This window comes from Musca domestica, unplaced genomic scaffold (assembly GCF_030504385.1).
Source record: "Musca domestica strain aabys unplaced genomic scaffold, Musca_domestica.polishedcontigs.V.1.1 72, whole genome shotgun sequence".
NCBI lineage: Eukaryota > Metazoa > Arthropoda > Insecta > Diptera > Muscidae > Musca > Musca domestica.
In genome coordinates this window covers 2028964-2041610 of record NW_026712388.1, presented here as the reverse complement: position 1 = coordinate 2041610, position 12647 = coordinate 2028964, and the positions used below count along the sequence as shown (strand labels likewise).

Here is a 12647-nt window from a genome sequence, read left to right as displayed (position 1 = left end):
AATATTGAGTTACATTCCATTACAGTAGGCATATAAAAACAAATAAGCAAAGGCTATAGTAATGCAGGGCCGACCATGTATACTTCAATATTATAAGTTAAATTGAAGATATCGCATGTGATAAAAAATGTGAAAAAATAAAAAAATGTTACAAAATACTACAAAATCTATATAAAGATCATTATTCGATTATATATATATTTTATGCGATTTTTTAGATTTTATGCTTTTATGCCAAGAGGGCATTCTGAATTGCCAAAATATGTCAAAATCAGTCCAGCCATTCTTGTAATCATTCTAGCTAACATCCCCTTCCTTTGTATATATATATATATATATATATATATATATATATATATATATATATATATATATATATATATATATATATATATATATATATATCTGATGCATTTACTACCAGCATCTACGTAATGGTCAGAATTGTCCTGTTTGTGAATTCGCCGGGATTAAAAATGTTCGCAGTTTAACGAAAATTTGTTTCTTATTGAACACAAATATTATGGTCTATTTCACCCACAAAATATTACCCGATAACCATCAAAATTGGAAGGCTTCTGCCCAGCCCTAAGCCTAGCCCCATGCTAACTTCCGCTTCGATTGGTCTATAATTGCGACCTGTAGAGCAACTGAAAATCAAGGACATTTTTCAGTTTTTGGTCCATTTCAACCCCTTAATATTATGCGATCATCTCCAAAAGCAATAGGCTTCTACTCTGGCCCTAGCCCCACCTCCATTCTAAATTTCATGAAGATCGGGCCATAATTGCGACCTGTCATACAGACGGACGGACATACATAGCTAGATCGACTCAGCTCGGCGAGATAGGAAGATCCATATATACTTTCCTATGTGGGAACCAATATTTCGAGGAGTTACATAATTTTTGGCTCAATCAAACTTATAAAACCCCAACACTAACGTTGTAGGGTATAACTAAATAATTACATTTGAAAAATATGCTTAATAATTGAATTAAAAAGCCATTAATTTTCTTTTCCCATGGAGAATGAAGAAGAGAAAATATAGAGTACCAATCAGAAGTTGAAAAGTAGGTCAAGGTCTGGCTACAAGCAGGAAACTAGTATAAGAGAAGACTCCATATGATTTGGAACTTTAGGTAGTATTTAATCCTAAGTCTTAAAGCTTGCGTGTTGGGATAAATTAATTTCAGATTTTTTTCATTATTATGGTGAAAATTAATATTTACAAAATAAAGACCTATCTGCCTGCTGCTGCTCAACATTTTTTTGTTTTGTTCATTTTTTTCCTACCATCGTCTGCTACATATCATGCTGACTTTGACATTTTTCATGCTGTCATGCCACTCATGCTAAATGCAAACACACACACACACACTCACAAACAGCTGTTGCTGTTACAAATGGCTTTACATTAATTTTAAAATAATTTCAGTTGTTGTTGTTGTTGTTGCCTCAGCCCACATCACATCTCAACGATAGGGAAACTTATTACCCGGTAATAACCCAGTGGCAGTAACTGTGATTATAAATCAAGTCATGTGTAACATGATATAAAATTATGGAATTGTTGTTTTTGTTGTTGTTGTTGTTGTTACGAACCACTTATTCATACATTTTTATTACATTTATTATTATATAGATGTTTGCCTTTGTGGAGTATGAGGAAAGACCCCACAGAAAAAAAAACTATTATTTTTTTATAAATAATAAGAGCACTTATGTTATTTCTTAAGAAGGTTAACATTGCCATCGTCATTGGAGCTATGTATATATGCTGACATACAAACATACATACAAATGTGACTACTTATTATTATTATTGTTACATATGAGTGTACTTACATCACCAACTTCATGTCTCAAGACTTCCGCTGCTTTGTAGACTTCTTCTTTGCGGGAAATGTCGACAACATAACCTTTACAGTAGCCACCAGCTTCTTGTACCATTTTGACGGTCTCATCAATGCCTAGAAAGAAATGAAAAAAAATGGGTTAAAAAATTACATGCTTATTTATAGCTATATTAGGTGACATTAAACAATGGAGAAATATCAAAAATTAAAAGAACTGGAATATGGCAATAAAAGGTACTTTTTTCAAAAAAAAAAAAAAAAAAAAAAACACTTGTAAAACCTTATTGCTGTGTGTTTTTCAGGCGGGTCGAACGTTAAATACCCTCCAGCATTTGGAACAAATTTGGAAATTTTGAAAAAAAAAAAAAATAAAATCCATTAAAAATTCTGTTAAAGTCTTAAAAATACCGAATCTGGCTGGGTGTATACGAAGGCGTGGACCTGTTGGTATCTAAGAATGAGATATGGAGATAGGTTTGAAAATAAGTACTATAATTGTTAGAAAAGTACTAAATGGTACTAAATTCGGTATTGGGTGAATTTATAGACCTGGAATCCTGAAATTGGAAATGGATGCCACTATTGGCGTCTGCGTACTATAATTGTACTAAATGGTTGTATATTTGGTAATGGGGGGAAATTACAGAGCTAAAATCCTGAATTTTGATATTATGGTCACTGTTAGTATCTGAGGTTATGATATGGAGATTCTTTTCATATAAATGAAAATTTATATGAAAAGAACTAAATGTTAATAAATTGGTATACGAAGGCGTGGACCTGCATAGACAACTTTTGTTGTCCTTATGGCACCTCCCCCACAAAAAGTCAACATTTTGAGTGTTCACTATATCTTACTGCAATTTTTGTATCCCTTATAGTAAATAGTATACTACTTATATAGTATATATAAGTAAATCAATACCCTCCACCATTTGGAACGAATTTGGAAATTTTGAAAAAAAAATAAAATAAAATCCATTAACAATTCTGTTAATGTCTTAAAAATAACGAATATAGCCGAGTCTATACGAAGGCGTGGATATGCATAGACAACTGTTGTCATAGGCCATTACAATAACAAAATACCGCATGGGGGTGAGGTGCCAAGGGGGCTATATGAAGACTTAAACCTGCATAGAAAATTTTCTGTCACAAGTTTTAGTATCTTTTAAGAACTTCAAATACGACAATTTCGATGAATATTTTACCCAAAATCGTCAAAATACCGAATATAGAGAGGTACTGATACATGGGACCTATACGAAGACCTGGACCTGCATAAACAATTTCTGTCATAGACTGTAGTTCCTATTACGAACTTTATCTTTTTAATCGTCAAAATATCGAAAATCGTCGGGTACCATTATATGGAGGCTATACGAAGACGTGGACCTTTTTTGCCATAGGTTGTAGTACCCATTACGAATTTTAAATGCGAAATTTGAAACATCTCCGGTAGATAATGTCTCCAAAATCGTCAAAACATCACATATCAGGGGTACTGCTGTATGAAGGCTATACGATATCGATGATCTATATAGACATTTCTCTTCCAGGAGGTAAAGTGTTTAGAAAGAACTTCTAGTATGGATTTTTAGAAAATCCCATTGACAAATGTAGCTAAAATCATAAAAATACTGAATATAGGGAGGTACAGTTATATGAAGGATATACGATATCGTGGACCTATGTAGACAATCCAGGGGGTAAAGTCTCCATTTGTGGATTTCAGGCAACTTCGTTGAAAAATTTGTTACAATCATCAAAATACCGAAAATGGGGGGATACCGATATATGGGGGCTATACGATATCGTGGATCGATATAGCCCATCTTTGAACTTGACAAAATTTTATATTCCTACCTTTATTCGTTTGGACATTAATTATTTTTTTGAAATTTGGCATTTGAAGTTCGGTTAGTAAAATATTAATAAATGTCCAGGTTTCTGCTTAAGGTAGAATCTTGATATTTTTTCATGTAGGTTAATCTTGGTACGTAGAGGTGAAATAAAAAAAAGTGTACAAAAAGTACTAAAAGGTATCAAGAATTCAATCCATTGCATTGATCCAACGGTTAGAACTAGAAATCTAAAATTTGAAATGAGGGTCGCTGACGGGGTGTAGGGCAGAAATAAGGGTCCCTGATGAAATTCGAACTATAGATGCACTAAAGGTATTGAAAATCACTATATTTGGTACTATGGTGCTTGAAATCTGAAATGTGGTATTAGGTTCGCTGTTCATGTGCAGTCTGGACATATGAAGTACGGAAATGTGTACTGTAAATCTTCGAAAAGTACTGAATGGTACTATTTTTGGTATTTGATGAAAGAAGAGAGATAAAATTCTGAAATTTGTTGTTAAGGTCTCTGTGGGTATCTTGAATGCAATATGGAGGTGGATTATAAAAAATGTACTAAAGTTGTACGAAATGTACTAAATTTGGAATTGCTTGGAGAAAGAGATTAGAAATACTAAAATTCGATGTAGATGTCACTCTTGTTGTCTGCGGTTAAGATATGGAGGTGGTTTTGGAAATGGATACTACACATGCACGAAAAGTACTAAATAGTACTATATTTGATACCATTACTGAATGGTACTACATTTTGTATTGGGTGAATAGGAATAGAAATAAAATTCTGAAATTTGATATTTATATTACTAATGTTATGTGTGTTTCAAATTTGGCGGTGTTTTGTAAATGTGTCCTATATTTGTACGAAAATTGCTAAATGAAACTAAATTGGGTGAAGGGATAGAGCTAGAATCCTCAAATTTGATATTGAGGTCTCTATTGGTATCTAAGATTTAGATATGGTAATTGGTTTGAAAATGGGTACTATAATTGTTTGAAAAGCATTGGGTGAAGGAATAGAGGTGAAATCCAGAAATTTGGTGAGGTTATAAGAAGGAACTGATACTGTATCTGTAGTAAATGGTATTAAATTAAGTAATGAGGAAAAAAGTATTGAGGAAAGAAGACCTGAAATCATAAAAGTTGATATTGAGATTCACTGTTGGTATCTGAGAATGAGATACGGAGATAAGTTTGAAAATAAGTACTATAATTGTTCGAAAAGTACTAAATGGTACTAAATTCGGTGTTGGGTGAAGGGATAGACCTGGAATCCTGAAATTGGATATGGATGTCACTGTAGGTGTGTGTGTGTGTACTAATATTGTACTAAATAGTAGTATATTTGGTTATGGGGGAAAATTACAGAGCTGAAATCCTGAATTTTGATATTAAGGTCAATGTTAGGATCTGAGGTTACGATATGGAGATTGTTTTGAAAATGCTTACATTATTTGTATGAAATGAACTAAATGTTACGTTATTGGTATTAGATGAAGGAATAAAAAAGATATCCTGAAATTTGATATTAATGCCACTGTTAGTGTCTGTTTTGGAAAAATACAAAATGTCATACAATTTGCTGTTGAGTTTTGGAATAGAAATGGAAATCTGAAATTTAGTAGAGTGGAGAAAAGTATGTGGTTTTGAACATGCGTAGAATAAATGTCCGAAAAGTATGGTAATAAATTTGGGATTGGGTCTTAGGATAGAACTGGATTTCTTAAATTTGATATGGAGGCCATGTTTGGTATTTAGTTTTGAGAGATGGAGGTGGATTTGACAACGCGAATATTATTATGCGAAAACTACTATATGCTTCTAGATTTGCCCTTGAATAGAGCTTGAATCCTGAAATTTGATATTATTTGAGGTCACTGTTGGTTTCTTGGATTTAGATACATAGATATTTATTTTAGTATATTGAGTGTAAAAGGAGGTAGAATTGTGTATTTCGGCATTAAGATTACTGTGAAACATAGCCATATTTTCAAAATGATAAAAATGGATTTCATGAAATTTATACTGATTAGATTATATTCAATTTTACTCTTATAGTGTTTCCATCTCACTTATCACCATGAAAAATTTAATTTTTCTTCTTTAACATATATATTGACTTCAAAATACGAAATTTGTGCCTCCTACAAAAAAAAGTTGTATGTTTTTCTCATACTTACCTTGTTTATTGATATCCCAAACGATGACTTTGGTGCCCATTTTGCCCAAACGCATCGACAGCAAACGGCCCAAACCACTGCCGCCACCAGTCACCAAAGCGATGTCATTATTTAATTCCTTTTCGGGGTAGCCAAAGGCGATGTAGTAAAGATCCTGCAAAAAAATACAAAAATATGTCATTAAGGAGAATTTTTAAATTGGAATAGTTTTGTGTTTATTATCTTAATTAAAAATGCAATGGAATGTGAAATAACAAGTCCAAAGAGGAAAAGGGTTTTTGTTTACTTAAAAAAGTATTTTTAACATTTGTAAAAAATTGTATTTAAAAATCACAAAATTGATTTAATGATCAATAGTGAATAAAATTATATTTGGCAAAATTATTGCCCAATTTAAGCCATATATCATAGCTTGCCTTACTGCGTATAATGATTTTTTTTTTTATAAAAAATATATTCGTTATTAAAAAGAAATTAGAAAATATTTCAATAGGGAAAATATAGCCAGGTCCAAAAAAAAAATATATATTTTTTAAATAATCAGTCCTCACACACCTCCTATGGTGCAAAAACTTTAGTTTTCAGAGACTGATTAGCTTTTTTAGGCACTCCAAATTTACATTATTCAGTGTTTCATGAGCAATATGTCAAAATTCGAGCTAATAATAAATACTGTTATGAAATGTTTTTTTTTATTTTGCCCAAATACCAAATTATAGCTCATTTTGCCAAATTCAGGGAATACTATCTTCAAAATACCAATAATTGTGTTATTGTAATATTCAAAACTTGAAAAATACCGAAAATCCAAATATACCAGGAAGGGGAACTGTTTTAAAAATCGGCGACATGAAGGGTTTTTATTTTCTGGGAAACTGTATGGCCGATTTTAGGAAGATTAGATGGTTGAAAATTTTCGACTATTTTCTAGACCACTCATTCTAGTCATAACTCCAAAGATTGTGTCAAATTTTAATGGAGAGAAGAACATTAATATTAATTAATGCTTATATAGGGTTTCTGGCGGATATTTTAAGGAATTTTGAAAGAATTGACAGAATTCGCGTCAAAATATTATTAATAACAATCTACGATCATAAAAATCTCCAAAATTTTAAAAACAACAACAATCACGATTTTTAAATAATTTTTTGTAGGACTATCTGATCTATATACACTGGTGGCCAAAACTAAAGCAACTGAAATTACAAGGAGAATGAATGCCCTGTAACTTCTTTAAAAAGTAAGGAAATGACAAAGTTTTTCTTGTTTTAAATTAGGTACCTTATTCACTTTTTAAAAACCTGAAACAAAAAACCAAAATTCCTTTTTATATAAAAAATAATGTATGCTAAAGTCAATTACCCCGATTTTGGCTTGGACAAAACTAAAGCAACTCTGTTGTACATTCATATAACTGCTGCAATTTCAGTTGTTTTTACTGTTATATTTATCGCTTTTTGCTTCCTTCGACAATTTCGCTTGTCATAAATCCTTTTTGAGAAATTTTTTACAACAGTATGTGTTTTTCTTTTCGTTTTTTAAGTACCGCCCAAAAAATTTTTAAAAATGGCTAGAAGCAAATACAGTACCTGAATAAAACAGCAAATTATCAGTGACTATCAAAACAACATATCACAGAAAATGATTTCCGAGAAATATTTCATAAATATTTATGTGATTTCATAATTATTTCTGTATACTAAGTCGGTTTTTTGAAACTGGATCAGTAGTAACAGTCTATAACGGATGAAGGCCGTGAAAAATTTCAACCCGTACTGATCCAGAAATTGTGAGAGAAATAAAAAACCAACCATTTAAGAGTTCAACTGGATTGGTGAGAGAGCAATCATTGGATATAAGCTCGAGATCAGTGCGTAGACGAGTAATGGCAGCTGGTCCGCATGTCCGTAAGACATCAAAAAAGCCATTTATATCTGAAAAAATCAAAAAGGCTTTCGGAAACGATAATATTAGGTGGAATCAAGCTCAATGGAAAAACATTATTTCTGGATGAGTATACGTTTAATGTTAAAGGCTCAGACGTGAAAAATGTTGCGGTGAGAAGACCAAAAAATGAAGCACTTAAGCCGCAGTGTTGCAAAGGTACAGTGAAGCATGAGGGAGGGTCAAAAATGGCGTGGCGCTGTTTTTCTTTCTATGGACTTGGGTCTATCCATGAAGGAAAGGAAGTTATGGATCGGTTTGTTTACAAAGATGTGTTGGACATCACGTTGTTCCCTTACGCTGAGTAAAATATTCGGCACATTTGGGTGTTTCAGCATGACAATGATCCCAAACTTGCATCGAAACATGTCAAATATTTGTTGCGGGAGTCAAAAATCGATATTTTGTCATGGCCGGCACAATCACCTGACCTAAACTCCAGAGACAACCTATGGATTATCGTAGATAGGAAGATCAAGCGAGATTCGGAAACAAATAAGCACAAAATTTTCTAAATAAATAAGCACAAATTTTTCGGGGTGCCTGGAAAAGCATACCCAAGGATCAAATTGAGCGTGTTATAGGTTCAATGCCTCGTAGGTGTGCAGCTGCTATCAAAAATAATGGATGCTATCGACTGTTAGCCAAAATTTAATTATTTTAAAATAAAAAATCAAAAAGTTGCTTTAGTTTTGACCAAGCAAAAAATTGGGTAATTTTAGTTTTCCATATATTATTTTTCGTTCAAAATTATTTTTGTATATTTATTTTTAGTTTCTTAAAATTGAATTAAAGACCTCATTTAAAACTGGAAAAATAGTTACGATTTTTTATTTTTGTAAAAGTTACAGGACATTTATTGTCTTTGCGATTTTAGTTGCTTTAGTTTTGGCCACCAGTGTACGTGGATTTTTGAATAATTTTTTTTTAAAGGACTATCAAATAATATTTTGGAATAGGAAATTTTTATTTTTTGAAAAACTAAATTTTGATTTTCAAAGATTTGTTTGACCGTTTTCAAAGCTGGATTTTCGAGTCATTTTTGAAACTATATCGTGGAATTTTAAATCATTTGTCCAATGGATACAAATGTGGATTTAAAATATTTTTAGAGATGATTATCGTGGATTTTTGTTTAAGATGATTTAAGATTGTTGGGGGTTTTTGATCAATTTTCGAAGATCAATAATCTTGGATTTTTAAGTATTTTTTCAAAGAACTATATTCGTGGATTTTTAGATATTTTTTGAAGATGGCTAGTAGATCTAAAACATATATGTTTTATCATACATATTTTTGAAGAACATTGCGATCTATATTTTTATGAAGGATTTAAAGACATTGTTTTTAAAGGACAACCAGGGATTTTTAATAATTATAAAAAAAAAACTGTAATACTTGATGTTTAAATATTTTTTTGAAATAAATCTCTTGTTCTATAGTCCTTAATTTTTTTTAATATTTTAGGGACAATATTTTTTTGGTTTTGAAAATTTTGTGAAAAATCTTTGATTAAAATAAAATAATTTTTGAAAGGACCATAATTTTAGATTTTTAAATTATTTGTTCCGGAACTGTAATCGTTGATTTTTAAATATGGTATTTAAGACAATAATTGTGGATTTGTGAAATTAATATTTGTTTTAATAAATTAAAATAATTATTTATTTTGAAATAATTTTTGTGAAGGACTAGCATCATTGATTTTAAATGATTGGTTTAAGGACCATAAACATGGATTTTTGAATATTGTTGCAAGAACAATAATTTTGGGATTTTTGAAAAATTATTGAAGATCGATAATCGTGAATTTATAAATAGTTTTTCTAGAACGACTATCAGATCTATAAACGTGGATTTTTTAATATTTTAAGTTAATAAGACTGAAGTTGTGGATTTTAAAATATTTTTTTTTAATTTCTAAATATTTTGTTGAGGGTCTATTAACATCGATTTTTAAATGACCTGTTTAAATGCTGTTTAATTGAAGATCAATTGTTGTGCATTTAAAAATAATTCCTCCTGAATGACTATCAGATCTATAAACGTGGAATTTTTAATATTTTTTGAAGAATTGAATAAATAATTCTACTCGCGGAATCTTAAATAATTTGTCAAGGTCTAAAATCGGGATTATGTATGATTACAAAATTTTTGTAAAGATCAATAATAACGAATTTTTAAAAAAACATTTTAAAACAAGTAAGCAAAGGCTATAGTCGTGCGGGGCCGACCATGTGATACCCTACAACACTACAATATGTTCGAAGCCCCCTTATGTCCAAATTCATTTTGGAAGATTTCGCTTTTGAAATTATGTGACGGAGCACTGCCCAGATATTACCCTTAGCATTTTGACCAGGGACATTTGCCCAATATTTACGCACTCCGTCGTATTTTGCGATCATCTCCAAAAGCAAGAGGCCCCTCTGTATCTCCAAATTTAGACTCTTGTAAACGATCTTCTTGTCTACGATATTTGGCTATATTCGTCAACGAAATCAGCAAAAAAGGCAGAAGTTCGCATTTTGTGTATTTCGGCTATCGCCTGTGAGTAATGTTGGTATTTTTCAGACAAAAGTAGTGGTCCATTATACCCGCTGTCCTAAACTCTTACTTCATGCGAGATTTCGTGTCCTTTGGTTTCTATTTATGACCTTTATAACGGCTGCAAAATCTGGAACATTTTTGGTTGTTGGTCCATTTCAACCCCTAAATATATTGCGGACATCTTTGAAAACAATAGGCCTAGCCCTTCTGAGCCTAACCCTATCCTTTTCGTGAGGATCGGACGATAATTGCAATCTGTATATAATATCCCAAACCTGTGTTGTAAGGTGGAAAAATATTACACCTTAATATTATAAGTCAAATTGAAAAAATCGCATGCGACAAAAATATGAAAAAATAAAAATGTCACAAAATACTAAAAAATCTATATTAAGATCATTTTTGACTTATTTGTATGCGATTTTCTTAGATTTCACACTTTTATGTCAAGAGGGCATTCTGAATTGACAAAATTTGTCAAAATCGGTCCAGCCATTCTTGAAATATAAGCATTCCATCTATCATTCCTTTCCTTTGTATATACACATTGTATATATTTCGCTATATATATCCGATATATTTACTATCGGCATCTACGTAAAGGTCAGAATTGACCTGTTCGTCTATTTATGATTTCGCCGGGACTAAAAATATTCGCGGTATAATGGAAATTTGGCTTTTATTTAACACAAATGTTATAGTCCTTTTCACCCACTAAATATTACCCGATGACCATCAAAATCGGAAGGCTTCTGCCCAGCCCGAAGCTTTAGCCCCATGCAAATTTCCGCGTTGATTGGTCCATAATTGCGACCTGTAGAGCAACTGCAAAATCAGGAAATTTTTCCATTTCGACACCTAAATATTGTGCGATCATCTCCAAAAGAAATAGGGTTCTATTCTGACCTTATCCGCACCTTCATTCTAAATTTCGTGAAGATCGGGCCATAATTGCGACCTGTAGAGTGATTACAAATTAACATGGACAGACGGACAGACGGACGGACGGACATACATAGCTAGATCGACTCAGCTCGGCGAGATAGGAAGATCCATATATACTTTCCTATGTGGGAAATCAATATTTCGAGGTGTTACATAATTTTTGGCCCAATCAAACTTATAATACCCCCAACACAAAGTGTTGTAGGGTTTAAACAGTAATTCTGGATGTTTGAATAAAGTTTTTAGGACTATAATTGTGTATCCTTTAATATTATTATTTTCAGAACAAAAAATGTGTATTTTTAAAAATTTTTCAAGAAGAATTATCGTCGATTATTAAAAAATTTGTTCAAGGAATATAATCATGGACTTTTTTAAAGTCTATTTAAATTATTTATAAATAGTTGCTATAGGGTTAAAACGGGTGTTATAAGGATAATATTGGGGGATTTCTATATATTTTTCGAGGGCATTTAGAAGTGAATTTGATGCGCTTATTCGTGTAACTTAAGAAATTTTTTAAAGACAATAGCGACAGATTTTTACATATTTTTTAATAGCTTTAATCCTGAATTTTAATATCTTTCCCATTTTTTTTATTTGAAAAAATTTTAAGCGTTATTAGATGATATACATTTTTTCAAAAATATCAGGACAATAATTTTTGAAATTTCTTTAAGATCAGTTTTCGAGGATTTTTAAAAAAAATTTTCAAGGACTAATCTTGATTTTTTGTGGATAAATAAATAATAGTTACAAGGACAACAATGATCAATTTTGAAATATTTTTGAAGAGCTATAATAGAAGATTTAAGAATATTTTTATGAGAATAACACTTGTAAATTTCTACATATTTTTTGAAAGAATTTTTGAATTGGATTTTTAGATTTTCTTGGAGAGCTATATTTTTGATGATCTTTATTCGTGGACAATATTGGTGGATTTTAATAAAGGAAAGCATTTTCAGCCTCTCAGGTGTGAAGAAGAAATATTTTCCACAATAGAAAAAATTATATCCAATCACATAAAACAAGAAAAAAAATTAAAAAGTTTGGGCAAATGTTACACTGCTTACTCAGAAGTCCGGTAGGGAAAATTGTAATTTTGAATTATTTTTCAAAATCTCGTAAAAATTTGGATTTTTTTTGGGAATGCTCCAAATACAATTTTTTCTTCATTTTGCATTTTCAGTTCACCCCCCAAAACGTTACCTCAATTACGAGTATTACATGTTAATCAACCATAAACTTCCTTCCGCTGCTTAAAAAAATAATTTCTCCCCTTCAGCATCTTTTCTGAAATT

General features: G+C 31.3%; 1 protein-coding gene across 1 annotated transcript in view; it reads right to left on the bottom strand.

Moving 5' to 3' along the window:
- LOC131806324 (estradiol 17-beta-dehydrogenase 11-like) overlaps positions 1 to 12647 on the bottom strand; it is an 86952-nt gene that overhangs the window by 22798 nt on the left and 51507 nt on the right. Inside the window, exons 2-3 of the mRNA XM_059130298.1 lie at positions 5902 to 6055; positions 1849 to 1973 (exon numbers count right to left, since the gene is read on the bottom strand). Of these exons, the coding sequence (XP_058986281.1) occupies positions 1849 to 1973; positions 5902 to 6055 (279 nt within the window). The remainder of the gene's footprint in view (positions 1 to 1848; positions 1974 to 5901; positions 6056 to 12647) is intronic.